The 16,046-nt window shown below is 36.4% G+C and overlaps 1 protein-coding gene across 1 annotated transcript; it reads right to left on the reverse strand.

Annotated features, from left to right (window-relative positions):
- Nucleotides 1–4,682: 4,682 nt before the first annotated feature.
- On the reverse strand, nucleotides 4,683–11,205 carry LOC113139850 (phosphatidylinositol 3-kinase regulatory subunit beta-like). The gene is made up of 10 exons (XM_026323439.1): nucleotides 10,934–11,205; nucleotides 10,297–10,402; nucleotides 10,010–10,108; nucleotides 8,560–8,740; nucleotides 7,929–8,048; nucleotides 7,625–7,767; nucleotides 7,352–7,519; nucleotides 6,283–6,354; nucleotides 5,280–5,441; nucleotides 4,683–4,989 (listed from the first exon to the last, which is right to left on the reverse strand). Exons 1-10 carry the CDS (start codon nucleotides 11,052–11,054, stop codon nucleotides 4,800–4,802), a joined length of 1,362 nt encoding a protein of 453 aa, XP_026179224.1. The 5' UTR covers nucleotides 11,055–11,205; the 3' UTR covers nucleotides 4,683–4,799.
- Between the last annotated feature and the right edge of the window lie 4,841 nt (nucleotides 11,206–16,046).

Raw genomic sequence — 16,046 nt, forward strand, 5'->3', positions numbered from 1 at the left:
CGTACTCTAAACCACATTTCAAATCCTTGTCTCCAGTACCAAAATCAAACATGTTACTTCCTACAAGTTGCTGAACTTTGAAACTGATATAAATAGCAGCCTGCAGGATTGTCCACTAACACAATTCTAGAAGAATCTGTTAAAAAAAAAAAACGTTATCTTCTTACAATTAAACCAAATATTATTACATTGCAGAACTTCATAAAAAGGTTATCTTATTAAACACTTTGCATTGCTCACATTCCTGTGATATACGGCATCAACCTTTCAATCAGACTCATCAGTCCAACTAAGCAAATGTTACAACAATTTAGCTGCTTAGAAAGTGTGTCCTGAAGTCATTTAACTTGGCCTAATTTGTTTGAAGTAGATCGGTCAGGCTGATTTAACCTGCCATGCCACAAATCAATGGGACCTAGCACAACATTTTGACAAACTTTTGAAAGTTGCTGAAGAACAAGAAACAAGAAGAAATAATCTTGATATGCTTCAGAGACCTTTTACTGAGCACATGTCACTTAACTGATAAACATTTATAAAGACAGAAGTTTAAAATTAAAATCTAACTAGAAATCACTTAATTTGTCATGAATTAAATTACATAAATCTCAGGTACCAACTTTTAGGTACTATAGAAGTAAAGTTCGAGCTGCTTTTAAGACAAGTGACAGTATTTGCTATAGCTGTGCATAATTCTTTCGTATACAACAGTAAATGTATAATGGTAAAAGTTGTTAAAATGCAAGGTGTTAGGTCATTAAAGATAAGTTTATTGTACAGAGAACTACTTCCTTAGTTCGACAAAGAAATTCTAAAATCAAATGCCAAACCAAAGGGTTGCACCTAAAGTTTCTTACCACAACACATTATCAATTATGTGAAAAACCTGCAGGTAAAAGTACATCATGACTCACATTTTATAATAGGAGGGACAGACTGTTTTCAGACAGTAATCATTTTCACTAAGTATTTTCTGAACCTCTCAATTTTGTTTTTGTTTGCAAAGTGACATAGCAACAACATAAAAATAATTTTGAATAAATGAATGCTTTGTCAGAGCTACAACATATCTATCTTATCAGCAGTTTCTCCATATTAAGCACCACCACATATGTATACCTGCTTGAGTAACAAGGTGGGTATACATGAAGTCATAATATGTCCACCTCACATGAGGTACTTGTGTGCAAATGTCATGCTTTAAATATAAACCCTAAGAATAGTGTAGTCTTTGTCCACATATAAGCTGTATACATTTTCTATATTCCTGCTAAATAATAAATAGCACATGTAAAGTTATTTTTTAAATTCCCTTCATTAAATAAATGTATTTTTGAAATATTTACTTAAAGCAACACTCAAGCTATTTAGTGTGCAAAAATAATAAAAAAAAGTGGAGCCTGTGAATGATAGTCATTTGGGTGCATCCATGTTTAGTACATTACAAACTGTCAGATGAATAAAGCTATGGCTGAAGGTGATGACAGCATGTAACCATATGTTTCTATAATTGATGGTATGCTAAGTAAATCTAATTTCTACCCGTAGTAGTGTAGTATTACAGAGCAATTGGCCAAAATTTTAAGATTTGATTCTTGCTGGTAAAGAACTCCATCTGTATTCAGGTTAAATGTCCTGATTTCACTGCCATCTAGTGGTTGTGCCACACACTGTCAACAACCTTTGCAATGCAGAGCTTGACAATTTACCATTATCCACTCGCAGACTGATGTGGCAACCATGAAAGCTTTTCAGTTTGCTTGAAAAAAAAAAAAGACATCACAGTACTGTCCATATGACTGACTTTTGTTCTCAGAGATATGCATTTAAGGAAAATACAGCTTTAATGGCTAGCACCAATGATGAAGACCAACATCTCTTTTAAAGCTGGTGGGGAACTGATAATGCCATGACTAGTATCAAAGCAAGTAACCAGTCATAATGTCCATACTATAATTTGCAGTGCATGTAGTGCCTAGGTAATCTGTTACACAACAATGGCATGCAAAATCAGGCATTTAAACTTTTACACTGCCACAGCTTCCTTCATGATGATAAACAGTCTGAAGAAAAGTGATAACCTTAAGTGTACATATGTAACGAACATCAAGCATGATTTGAGTAAAACCAAGAGAGACACCTTTAAAGTGGCCCATTAAACAGAAACAAATACATACAGAAAACTCACATAAGGTAAAATTAGCTACTTCTAATGATTGACATTATTGGCCAACCCAAACTGATAATGCCATATTAAATGACTATATTTTCTCCTATAAAAATAGTAGTCAATTAATTAACTAATTAATTCTCTGTAACCCACAAGCACCACGTTATCTCCTCTCAAAGTGCACAATCAAAATAATCCCTGGTACCTTAATAGTTCTGAAGTGTAAACAGTTTTCATTTCAAAATAAGAGATTTATCATCATAGACATTTCACCATGTTGAATATACATCACACTTATGAGGAAAGAATATGTTCTGTTGCTGTGTATCAACATCAAAAGAGTGAATTCTAATTTAATATTTTTTCACAATTTAAGGTAATATACTGTATTTGGTCCATCGTAATTGAATCATACTTTTTTAGCTAGTAGCTAACATGCCCACCTGTAGTTTACACCTGTTTGGGCAATCATAAATAATTCTATGTTGTAACACTAGCTGCTTTTTAAATACGATGTATTATTCTGATATACAGCCTCTGACTTTAGTTTTCTAGTTTACAGCTGTACAAGTCACTGCTAAAAATGAAAAATTATCTAATTTCGAGGCCATTATAATTATGAAACATTGTTTTTCACAGTAGTTATATTAAAAACATCACATTTAATACCTGGTAATTAACCCTAGGTCATGTGTACTTCTTCTCATACTAAGTGTGATGTAAAGTCAATGTGACAGCTTTTAGGGAAACACGGTCTATTTGACTCTCAATATTACAATGTGATTAAATATAATATATTGTTATTAATAGTTCCATCCAGCCATTTGTAGGAAAGCAGCTTTCGTTATATATCCCAACTCAGGGGTTTTTGTGCTATTGTTATCTTGTATCCAACTAAACACAGCTTCATTGTCTAATTCATCAGAACATGGTTGTCTATAAGAGAAATATGATGGCTGGAACAGAAGCGCTTAAAGGCACTTTTCAACCATTTCCTTAACCTATGAAACCTGTACAATATATTAGTACTCCACATCAGGCTGCAGAACACTTTTATGAGAGCTCTGATGCCACTGACGCCAACCAAAACTCTTTAGAAAACCAATCTGAATGAAAACAGCTGCCTGAATCATCAAAAAGTATTCTGAACAATATTGATACCTAGTATATACCTAGGGAACAATGCTTTTTGGTTGTTTCAAAATTACGTATAAACAGTTAAAATGTTTTCTCTATTTGCCTTTGCCTCCTGTCTGCTGCTTCACAGTAAATGCCTGAAAAATGTGAATAAATGTAAATATTAACAGTTTGGAGTGTTATGCAAACTAACTTGATTGTAGCATTTTTCTAAAAACAAAAAATATGAACAGTTTTTCCATGAGCAATTTGTGAAAGATGCTGTACTGGCAAATAAACCATAAATGCAGCATAAAAGTTGACACTGACAAGCACACAGTGAAGACACTATGAGTTGAGTTATCACTGATAGCTTGAGGTCCTATGAAAATTCACAGTCAGCAAGAAAACAACTTTTATATTTCTAATAGGTGAAATAAAGGCCTTCAACCAGCAACAACATCTGAAATTGTTGTTACAATGCTTCCTCACAGACCTCTAGCTCTGATCTCTACCTGTATGTAATATAGTTTTGGATAAAGTGCTTGTGTGTCTCCTCAGTGTCTATATTACCCATTATGGATAATGCAGAGTCCCATCCTGAGTTAAGTTTCCCAGAAGCACCTGAAATACTGTTACTGCATTGATTTTATGAATTTAAGATATAAGTTGGAGGGATGCAGCAAAATGAATATTTATCAAATCTTTCGAAGTGAATTTGGCAGATGCGAGCCACAATACATTACAGAGCATTAATTTGTGTGATTGGATGAATATATTTTAGAAATGTATAAGGTAGGAGTGGTCAATTTAGAGATAATGACTTTGATACGCTATGAAACTTAATGTTAAGCTTTTTAAAATATTTTTAATTCTTCTGCAGAAAAATTTATGAAATATTTTGCTCAAACAGTTACTGGTTGGAAGAGTGAGTAATGCTCATTAGTATCTCTCAACCAAAAACGTGTACTTTGTTACCATTAGGTTGTGTTTAGAAACCAAAACATGGTCAAGATTGTTCAACATTGGTACTATTATGGGAATTTGATGAGGCAATTTTTCAGTCTGCAACAGAAGTTTTAATTCAGTTTTCAATTCTGTAAACACTAAATAAGCTATTTAAGCCCAGTTGCTTTGCACCAAAATGGTAAATAAATATTTAAAAAATGAGTGATAGTTTTTAAACACAAATTAAAGTCTGGCTTTTGAGACTGCTTTAATTGCAATAGCATCAAATATTCGTCAGCATTTTAAACTGGATCCCTGTTCACCTGAATTGGTTGAGAAATTAATGCCACAAAACAAACGGCAACTATTGCATTTAAGTAACAACGCTGACAATCGCACATAAATAATCTTCCTTCAATCTACTTTGGAAAAACTGCTGAAAACTTATGAAAATTCTCAGTGAAAGAAAACTAACCGTGAACTGTGTTCGAGCCTGGTAACTGTGTCCATATCGGTGTGTCTGTGTTGCTAATACATTGAAGTTATGGGAAAACGCTGGTGTGTCTCAGCTGGGCTGCTGGCTGAGAGCAGGCCAGGCCAGGGTTACATTCAGCTGCTGGTTGTGCTGGATCAGGGATGTGTGTCGATAGTGGAGGACAAGCTCTCTCAACGATGAGTACAGGTTGTAGGGCTCAGCAAAGCCAAATCCTGTGGCAGTCCTGTAGATCACACAGTGCTTCACATCCCCATCCACACTGCATGAGAGGAAATCTGTCACTATGTGTGCTATTTTCATTTTCAACAGTTTCAGCTAATAATAATAATTACTATGAAAATGGTAATGTTATGGTAGGGTGTGGTGGTCCAAGGTTGGGACTTTGAGCTCCAGCTTGTGCTAAAAATGTATAATTTCATTAGGCCTTATGACATAAATATGTTAAGTCAAATTGTCAGATTTTGAGAGTGGTAAAAACAGAGAACATTAAAATGTTGTAAATTAGGCCTTTTTAAATACCTAATAATTTGCAAATCTGAAGATACTCACACAACAGAGCAGGCAAAAGAGCCTCTCTGAGTCTGACTTTCTCTGATGAGAAAGGTCCCGTTCCTCCTCCCCCTGAGCAGCTCCTCAGCCTCCTTCCTTCTCATACCACCAACATACCAGCTCCTCTCCACCTGATGCATATTGTCAGCAAGGGTATATGGGCTGAAGACAAGGGGGAGGGGTTAGATTAGCTATAAAACCTTTAAGCGTATGATTCTAAAGAAAATGAGAAGCACCTCATAGCTATTACACATCATCCCAGATCTGATGGCATGTCATGTGAATGTCACTGTCCATAAAGCAAATGACACTGGTTAATCCTTACTTTGTCCTATATTAACTGGTCATACCAGCACAAAGCTGCATAAAAGTATTGTTTCCAAAGTTAGCTAGTGAAACATTTTAATAAATTTATGAGAATTTATTTTGACACAATGCCACATTTCTCTGTACATGGTGCATACACTTCTTTATATGGCAGTGCATGTTTCAAAGACTTGCGCAGATAGTACTAGCGATGGGGATTTATTCGCTCACAGGCGCATATTGCTTACCCAACAAACAAAGTGTGAGGCTGTTCACTTGCACTGTGACTACGCAGCTCAAATGCATTATCATCATATAGTTTATCCAGTCCTACCATGTCTTTCATCATAGGACTGAAAAACGATTATTTCGTTTTTCAGGTTATTTTGGCCTGCGTTCTTAATAACGCGCATGTACACTTTCGCCTCTCCAGAAGCCCGAACTCTCACACACAGGGGGAAAAATATATATATATATTTTTATTTTATTTTTTTTTAAATTTTCTGACTATTCAGATATTTGAAAATCATTGCCCATCCCTAGTTCATACACAGTAGAGGCATGTTTTGAACTTCAAGTGGTCAATAATCTGAAAAGATTCCTTTACATCCTGCACTTTTCTGTTATAATGGAAATACTCTGTTCAGTCCAGCTCTTTTCAAAAGTTCATTTGATCAGGATAAATAATGACACTCACTCTTCTTCGTCATTCCTGATACCCAGCCACTCATTAATCTGGCTTTGCCTAGTGCCTTGCTGGGTTAGCCAGCTGAAACAGAGACAAAACGCAGTTAAAACGTTGCGATACATGGATGTTAGCAGAACATGCTGGAAGATATACCTCCTCAGTTATTCTTTTGCTATTTTTTTAAGTCAGGTTTTAGTCAACAAAAAACATTTCTGTAGTTTTCATCAGTGATATTTTTCATGTTTCTAAATAACTGGCTCAGTGTCTAAGCTTTTCATTTGTAACCTAAATCTGAGCAGATCCCATCTGCATATTTGAATTTATTGAAGACAGATAAGCTGAGAGTCAGATGGAAATAAGAACAGATGAAATAAATGTTATTTCAAGCATATTGGAAATTAGGGGTGGGCGATAAAACGATAGCGATGTATATTGTGCTAGACATGTAACCAATATCAATAAAAAATATGTTTGAAAACAACTGGTAACCTACCAAGTTGCTAGACACATAATCAATATGAATAAAAAATACGTTTGAAAGCGAGATTGTTCATGCAACCAACTTCTGTGGTTTCTCCAGGTTTCTTTTTCAATGAAGTTCAGTGAACTTATCGAATGTTCTATTGAACGTATTTTTTATATATTGCTGTTGTTTTATTGCCCAGCCCTACTGGAAATGCTGTTGTGGCTACATGGCCAAGAATAACTGCTTATGTTATCTATTTATGACTTGGCTATAATATAATAGTAATTTGGCTATATTAGAGCAAGTTACCACATCCAGTTTTCACTGTGGTGATCTGTATATTCAGTTGCTTGATTAAGTGTGGTGACTGTAAAGACTTACTTTTTCTTGGATTTAAAAAAAAATATTTTATCCAATCCAAACTAACCTGCCCTTTTGTTTTTAAAAACAGAAAGTACAGGACAGTTTTACAATCTTGTAATTGGTAGAACCATAAGAATTTTGGAAAATCCTGGCTAAAGAAAAGGACAAGAAAGAGAAGATGAAAGAAGGAAGAAAGGTTTTGTACCAATTGACAAACTAAAACACAGGGTGCTCAAAGTTTAAACTTACAGCAGGTACTGATCTCTGAGCCGTCTAAGCTGTACAAGGTCTGGCTTCAGGCTGTTTATTTTCCTGTCGACCTCCATGTGAGCCAACGCCTTCTTCCTCAGCTCTTCTTCCAACTTCTTTTTGCTGTTGTGGATCTCTTCCACCCTTGACTGCAGATCATCTGAACTGCTTTGAAAAGAAATGATTTTGCCAAAGCTTTAGAGTCTGTCAGTTTGCTGTAACCATGTTGAATGGGCATGACAAAGTTGGAGAAGTTCATGTTTGGAAGCGTACCTGTCAGTCTCTGTGCTACTGTCTAATGTGAGGAACATGTCGATGTATTCCTTGCTGTAGCGTTCTTGAGTTTCACACTCCTCCTCAAAGATCCGAATGATTTCACTAAAAGCTTCGATGGCTGTTCGCTTGCTCTGCAGGTCCTGGCAATGAAAAGAAACAATTCTTACTGTTGCATGTTATGTTTACAGAGCCCGTACAGTCAGATAAGTCACTTAAAGCAGTATTCTTTAGTAAAATATTTAGTGAAAAGATGAAACCGCAATTTTTTTTGGGGGGGGGGGAACTGACTACCATGCAGTACCTGGGAGCTTTGGTTAAATTCCTCAAACAGATGGTCATACTCTTTACTCTTTTCTTTGTATTGATCCTGAAATATCCTCAGCTGTTCTCCAACTGCATTAATGTCAACTTCCATCACAACCTGGCAAGAGTGTTAGAAAATAATTAGTACCACGTCCATTTTTCAAGTTCCTGTGAATTTCTGTCCAAATGTAGCAGAAATTTTAACATTTTGAGAAAGTCTGAAACAGAAAATGCAAATTGATGCAGATTTCCATCCATTCCTGTGAAAATTTGATACATTCAGACAGCTTTCCTGCAAGATTTTAAAGTTTCCAGCTTTCTTTCAAGAGAAAATTTAAAACATGCATAAAAGCAGGTGTATGGAAATCCACATATGATGCATTAAATGTAATATAAACTACAATAAAATGACGATACTTGAGTATAACAATTAAAATGTACATTTTTAGACAGATAGGCCAAACAAAATCACATATTGGCCAACATTGTACAAAACTTTACAACATTCAAAATTAAAATTATTTTTATACTTTTAAATATTTTATGCATATAAAAGGTAACTGCAGTGCTGAATATTTTGTGTGTTATAAGACAGCAAGCATTCACAGCTGGAGACCCAATTAACCTACCTGCTGGTGTCTGGAGATGGGGTAGAGTAGCCGTGTATCCAGTTTAGAGTTGTACTGGGCTAGTGACTTGCTCTGGTAATACTGGATTAAGTGCACCACACTGGGGAAGACCAATGGTTCAGTAAAACCATACTTTCCCCCACAATGGAAAATTTTTATCAGTCTGTTGGAGCCATTTTTTCTGTAAAAGTGAAGGAATAGCTGTTGCAAATTTGAAACATGTAGAACAAGAATATTCAACCTTATTTCTTATAGTACTTTGCTTTTTTTTTAGGCAGACTAAAAAAACCACAGTACTGTTGACTGAGCTACTTCTTTATAAACAAAAACAAAACAAACAAAACACTCCACCCAGAAAGGTCCCAGACTTGAAAGGCATTCAAACTTGGAACCTACTTGCAGTGAGGCATCAGTGCTAACCAGATAGGTCTTAAATTGTTATGATTAAAACATCTTTTTGTTACGTTTCTTTGTTCTCTGGCTTCTTATATGTATGTTTCATCTGCACATTGTTGCTTCTGGCAGTCCAGATACTGATTTAAAAATTTTTTTTTTTTTTTTAAAGAGTTTGACTGTCAGTGAGTAGTAAATCTGGTGTATCTTAAGATAAACACTATAGCTGGTGAAATTCCAAGTGGGTTGTGACTTGTCACTATTTAACTTTAAAAGGTGTGGTCTGAAAATGTTTGGGTGGGGGGTGGCACATGATTTGGATTCCAAAAAGCCTGCAGGACTCATCAAAATGTTTAGGGTGTGAGATATATTTACTCTAATGTGGGCAGGCACAGGCAGTTAGCATCATACTTCTTGGATGAAATTTCATATATGAAACTATAAGACTTCTGTTAGTGGGTTTAACTGTTCATGTTCATGCGCATTATCTTCAGTACCTACTGTAACCACAGTTTTCCACACACGTCTTTGAATGCTATCATCCAAACAATACAATATCGTTTCTCAGTTCAAATTAACTTGGCTACATCAGCTACAAAGTGAAAACAGCAAGTAAGCAGTTTTAGTACTCCAGTCCTGTCTACACTGGATCTTTTTAGCCACAGAACTGAGCTCTTAGAAAAGAGGATTTTTAATGGCACAATACACATTATTTGAATTGCAAAAGTGAAGAATATAGAATTTAGTTCTAAAGAAAGCTTTGGGTCATGGTTATGCATATAATGCAAGAAATGACTCAAGTGTAGGTTCTGTCATATCCCGCAAAATACAGAGAACTCATAATTGTGAAATTAGTAGTTCAAAGGCTAAAACACACTTTGTTCGTCATGTAGTATTTTATGTTACCTTTTAAGTGATTAAATATAAGCAATGGCCAACCTTCTCATGTGCTGAGTGTTTGAAAACAATGTATGCATTGCTGTATACAATGTCCACATCACAAAATCCTGATGGAGACGTTAGCTTCTTTCATAACATTTGACTTAAAAATAGTTACCTTAATGTGAGAGTGTATTCCCCTTTAACTCTGCTGGAAGCATCTCGAACCAGAAAAGTGCCATCAGGAGTGTTTCTCATCATCTCATTTACTTCCTCTCTAAACAGTACAACCAAGGATGTGAAGTTTTTAAAGCTTATAAACAAAGATTTTTAACAGCCTCAAACTGTATTGTAAGAATTGCCATCAGTGCTGTGTCATTTGCATGAGAGAGAATCAGATTCATGCTATACTATAGTTGAAAGTGATACATAATCATCACCACAATGTATGAAAACAGCCAGTACCTTGAGATGTTTCCCCAGTACCACTCTGCATCAGACAGCTGATCGTCATCGGGGCTTGAGTCACATGCCACTATAGCTTTTATTGTTTTGTGCTTGGAATGAAGTTCTGAGCACAAATAAAGACAAAAAAATGCAGATTTAATACTGCAAACCTTAATCAAGTCATATTATGTAATCATAATATGAGCTTACCCTGTATTTTTTAAGTTTTATTTTAATTAATATAAGGTTGGATGTTGTGCATTATTGTCATTTTTTAAAAGGAGGCATTTTACTTCCATTCATTCTTTTAATATATAAAAACTTAGACTGAGCTTATCCATCATAGACTTCATCCTTTTTTCACTTATGTAATCATCTTGGTGACTGACAACAACTGTAAGAAATAAAAGCTGTTGTCCAGGCAATGGTCCCGTTAAAACAGATTTTTTTTTTCACTATTGAAGTTCAGTTTTTAAAACTGATTAAACTACCAAACAATAGAGGCAATAAATTAACTTAAAATATCAAGAATGCTTGAATTTGAAAATTACCAGTCTTTATAAAAGAGGACATGTGTGCTAAGTTTTGCTAGAAAAAACAGCACAATGAGACACAACACAACACAACAGCACAACAATGAGATATCAGAGCATACCTTCCTCCTGGACGACATTGTTTCTCTGGGCAGGAAACGCATCATGATCAACAGGGGAAGAAAGGTCCTGCAGGAACGCAGTCAGGGTGTGAGGCTGAGCCTCACTGTCATTTTGGCCCATCTTAGGGTCTAAGAACTCTGAAACATCAACCAAACAACGACCCAGTGTTACTGCTAATGTCGGTTCTGGCCAGTCTCTATGTGGCTGTCTGCACTTTGTGGCTGTTCAGCACATACTGCTGGCCCACTGACAAGGACTCTTGAGGGAGATAGCATTGCGTTGCTTAGTCTTGCACCATGTGGGAGACTCTGTCCAGACTCGTCTGCTGACAGGTGACACAGTCTGACTGCCTAAAATACCAGAACTGGCACTCCTCAATGCTCAGGCACACTCAGTGCTGCTTAATGCTTGACCTCGCCTCATTTTGCCTCGCCTATCAAACAGCAGCTGTCTGCAGAGAGATTCTGTGTCCTGAAGAACTCAAGCTGATGTGCTACTGTGTCTCTTTTTGTTTATTGTCTGTGTATGTAGGGGACTTGTCTGTCAGGCCTTTCCTGAAAGCATTACATGTGTGTGAAGTGTTTGTGTTTACCACTATGTGGCTATGGACACATGGACCTCAGCTGATACATGTGTGTAGTGGACTGTTAACTGTTGATGTAAATCATCTCTTCAGCATTTGTGATGGCGTGCCTTGAGTTGTATTAAATTGCTATTACAGACAAAGCTGAATTTGGAAGGAATTACACATATGCTGTTGTAAGGGTCTAAACTCATTAACCCAGAGCCTACAGACAGTGAAACTCTGCCTGTACTTGCCTGATATAAAAACCTAGTGATGTTGTGCATCTAATAAATCTTTAATGTACGTGAATCATTCAACTCACAAAGGCCTTGAAACCAGCTGCTACCCTGTTGGGGGTTTTTAAAATGCTTGGAGTCTTAGAATCTCAGGTTATCATAATGTTATATCTTTTTCTTAAGAATGTTTACAACCATCATGTATTGTACATTGCTTTTCCATTGAATGCATTTCTTTCTTTCTTTCTTTTTTTTTTTGCATACTTGGTATAAGTTTAAAATGTAGTGGTAGGATGAAGTGTATGCTTACAAAACGTAAAGTCAGTACTGCTGAGTCTATTGAGGAGAAATTAGGAATAATATATTTTTCAGGGTATAATATGTCCTTGAGTATTATACATTGATGTATTCACTGAAATTGTTTCATGTCATTGTTCAAGAGCCAGTTTGATAGATTTGAAATTCATTACTGACATTTATCTGACAACCAGTGCATCAGAGTTCATATTATCAAAGCACTGATACGTAAAAATGCTAAGGATAGCACCTTTACTAACACCTTAGTGTAGCATCCTTAATCTTACCTTGAACTGCTGGTGAAAGCTCAGGCCTTGTATCCATGGATATGTCTCTCTGCTGTGATTGGTTGCGGGGGGATGACATCATTACAGTAAATGCAGGCGCAGGATTATCCACCATATGGTTGGTGCTCTCTTTGATGACCATAGCCTCGTCCCTGAGATGGAGGGATGCTAATGATGACGTTGGGAAATCAGCTGGCTGGAGCTCACTGTCCTCCTCATTGTTTTTGCTGTTGACAGGTCTGAACTGGAAACCTTCTTCTGCCATTTTCACAACAGACTGACTAGTACAGCAAGGTTTTATTGAGGTTGTGAAGCAGCAGGATGCCAGGTACCAGGGTGCTGTTAATCACATACTATCAGCTTATGGTTAGACTCATGGTGAAGGTTAGAAAGGGTGATGTTGCAGTGTTCATGACTGCCCTGTGTTGTGGAGGTAGAACATGTGAGGAACATGTGAACCCCTGAACCCCTGGCTTATCCACATCATAGAGCAGAGTGATGACATTGCCAGCAGATCCTACGATTTCACCTTCATATACTCAGGATCTTCCTATGGTCTTCATGACAGTCATTTGCTTTAAGGGGAGCTAACCAGAACAGTTACGGTTTGTTTCTGAACTGAGCGTCTGGTTCACAGACATCTTGATGCTAGTTATTGAACTTTAATCCCACTGGAGAATGATAGACTGACACACAGCTGTTTAAATTTTTTTTTTTTTTTTTTTAAGTTTTCCTCAAAGACTTGCATCACTTCATGTCAGTTTACCTACAATAAAACACAGAGGAACATTCAACATCAATAGTGGGACTGGGAAAATAAGTCTTTTTGCAGTTTTTACATGTGATCATGTAGCCACATAATGCTGGAGTAATACACGCTATTTTGCAACTCTCTCCCCTAGATTCAAATATTAGTTTTATTGCTAATTTGCATCATTTAACCATTTACTGTTTTGTCATATTGCAGACTTGCTGCCCAGTGTGTTGATGCTTACTCGGTTTATTTTTTGCACCAACTAAAACCACAAGCAATGTTACTCTTGCAGGGAATTTATGCAAAACTCAAGCCCTGTTGTTAAAGGCACGTTTATGTTTAAATTTGTAGTGTTTGTTGTTTGATAGGTGTAGGCCCATGTAGAGTAACAATAAGTGAACAACAAATTCATTTAAATTGGAACTGTTTTTGGCCCCATTTGCAATATATATATATATCCATATACTAATATCAAGGACTTTCTCAATATCAGATACACAAAATATTTACTGTGAGGATCCAATCAAAAGAAAAATGTTAATTATAGAAATGGATGTCTCCAGCTCCTGTAAGTTTTGAGCAGAATCCAGACAATAAAAATTAATCTCATACATTTTTTATTTGTGATACAGCTGGTGAGAAATTGTAATAGCAGATGTCTGGTAGTTATTAAATAAGCGGTATTAAAAGTCATAAAGCAGTAAGAAAATAGGGTTAGATGTGTAAGGAAAAAGAGATTGTGTGTTATTTTCGCAACAGCTGGTCCAATAGGAAACAAACTGGCAACATGTAATTCAAAAGACTGATGAAAATAATGTGATTGCTTCAGTACGTTCAACATTATTTAGGATAAGATTAACAACATCTAATAGCATCAACCTTTACGGTCCTGGGTGAAACAGTGTAGTGAAGATCTGCATAAAAGTATTTCTCTCCTTTACACCATTGGCGGTAAAAGGTGGCAGATCAAGGATATTCTCCCCCCCAACCCCCACACCCCCATAGAGGAGCATACAGCCTTTAGGGTTTCTGGGATGTCATGGGATTTTGCTTTTCCAGTCTGGGTCAATAGTTTTGTTGTTTTGGTTTTGTTTTTTGCAAATTACCGCACTGTTGTAAATCAGAAAAGTCATTGCGTCTCATGAGCATCTGGGATTAGTCAGCGGTTTATTATCCTCCTTTACATTGTGACATCCAGTGGTAGGAATGTACGGGTGGGTTATCATATAGCTTCTCTACAAGAGGAAATAGCCAAAGCTTTATTTGATGAAATTTTATTTTGATTAATCAACTTCTTGGAAATGCAATCTCTTTCTTTTAGAATTAATAATCTTAATTGCTGTAACTGTAAACTGCAGCTTAAAAAAATAAGTTAAGCCCTTTAGATTTAGGGCTATGTAATTTTAAATTTCAAAAAGGGTAAAAATAATGGTTTCACCATTGATTTTTGAAGTATCAGAGTTTTATATATATATATATATATATAACCTTTAACAATGTTAATTTTTTTATAATGTTATTAGACCCAATATTAAGAATATGGTCCATTTCAATAAAAGAACCATGTGATACTTTCTAAATCAATCAAATGTTCTGGATGGCGCAATATTATATATTGAAAGTCGAAGGCTTTGAAATGGCGGCAGCATCAAAACTCTTCTTGTGGTAGCAGCCGTTAAGTCTTTACGGCTTGATGTTCATGGTACATTATGTCCAGTACCTGTTAAGATCATGCAGGATGCAAAATCTGATTGAAGTGCTGTGATCTTTCATATAATCCTATTTTGTTATTTATATTTTAATTCTTGTGTTCTTAAAATGTGTGCTTCTATTTCAGATGCCAGCTGTCTTAATTCTTAGTCATTAATAACCTCTTTTGGTATTATTATTGGCATATTTCTTTCCTAAGCTTGTGTTTTATTGATGACCTAATCATAACAAACTGTTGGCTCAGCTCATTCACTGTTCTTGTTCAAGAAGATCCATAAGCAAAATTGGAGGCATCAAAATCTTTTTCCGTATGTTGCATTTTACAGCAGTGCTCGGCTGAAATGTCACACATTTCCGTATAGAGCAACTAAAGTTGTCAGTCCACCATCTTACTGATAATACTTAAGTAATTTAGTTTGTCCTATTAACATGTTTTTAAATATTCAGTTGTAGTCGCTTATTGATTATTGTTGCTTGGATGACTAATGTACGCCATATTTCCCAAACTGCTTCAAGCTTTCCACCGTCCCGTACCTAAGCTTGGAATGACGAAGAGATGAAACGGGTGAACGTGCATAGAACTTTCAAAATGGCAACTTCTGATACAGATAATACCAACCCCAAAAATTAAGCCTCATAAGAAAACTCAACATTAAGGGACAACAACGCACCTACCTGGGTCAAGACAGAAGGGACTGGGCGGCAGGGGAAGCCAGTGTTTCATCAGCATCCATGAAGTGGCAAAAAGATGTGACTGGACACACACGTGGGTCAGATCAAACCAACCACTGGCTTCGGTCCTCACGCCATCCTATGTCCCTCCACCACCCCCACACCCCCTATCCCGTACCGCCTCTCTTTCCATCATGTCCTCCATCTTTTAAAGAGACTCTCCAGTTGGTTGTTGTCTGTCCCCCTGAGTGACACTTTTTCCCACGATGCCTTTCCTCTGGTAATTTCCTCTTCCTCACTGATAGCGCACATGTCTTCATAAAGAGCAACCCTTTTTCAAGACATTGTCCACTTTTTTACTTTTACAATGTCTTACAAATGGAAAAACTCCACTGATCTGTTGGCAGCAGCAAAAAACACACATATATATGTGTGTGTGTGTGTGTGTGTATACACACACACATACATACACATATATAAATATTAGAAAAAATGTACAAAAACCTATATAGTGAGAGCTTGTCCAAGTGAAGGAAAAATGTAAGTAAGAGAGCAGCAGTGCTCTTCGCACTGTAACTCTTTTTCACAGTT

This window comes from Mastacembelus armatus, chromosome 4, assembly GCF_900324485.2.
Source record: "Mastacembelus armatus chromosome 4, fMasArm1.2, whole genome shotgun sequence".
Classification (NCBI taxonomy): Eukaryota; Metazoa; Chordata; class Actinopteri; order Synbranchiformes; family Mastacembelidae; genus Mastacembelus; species Mastacembelus armatus.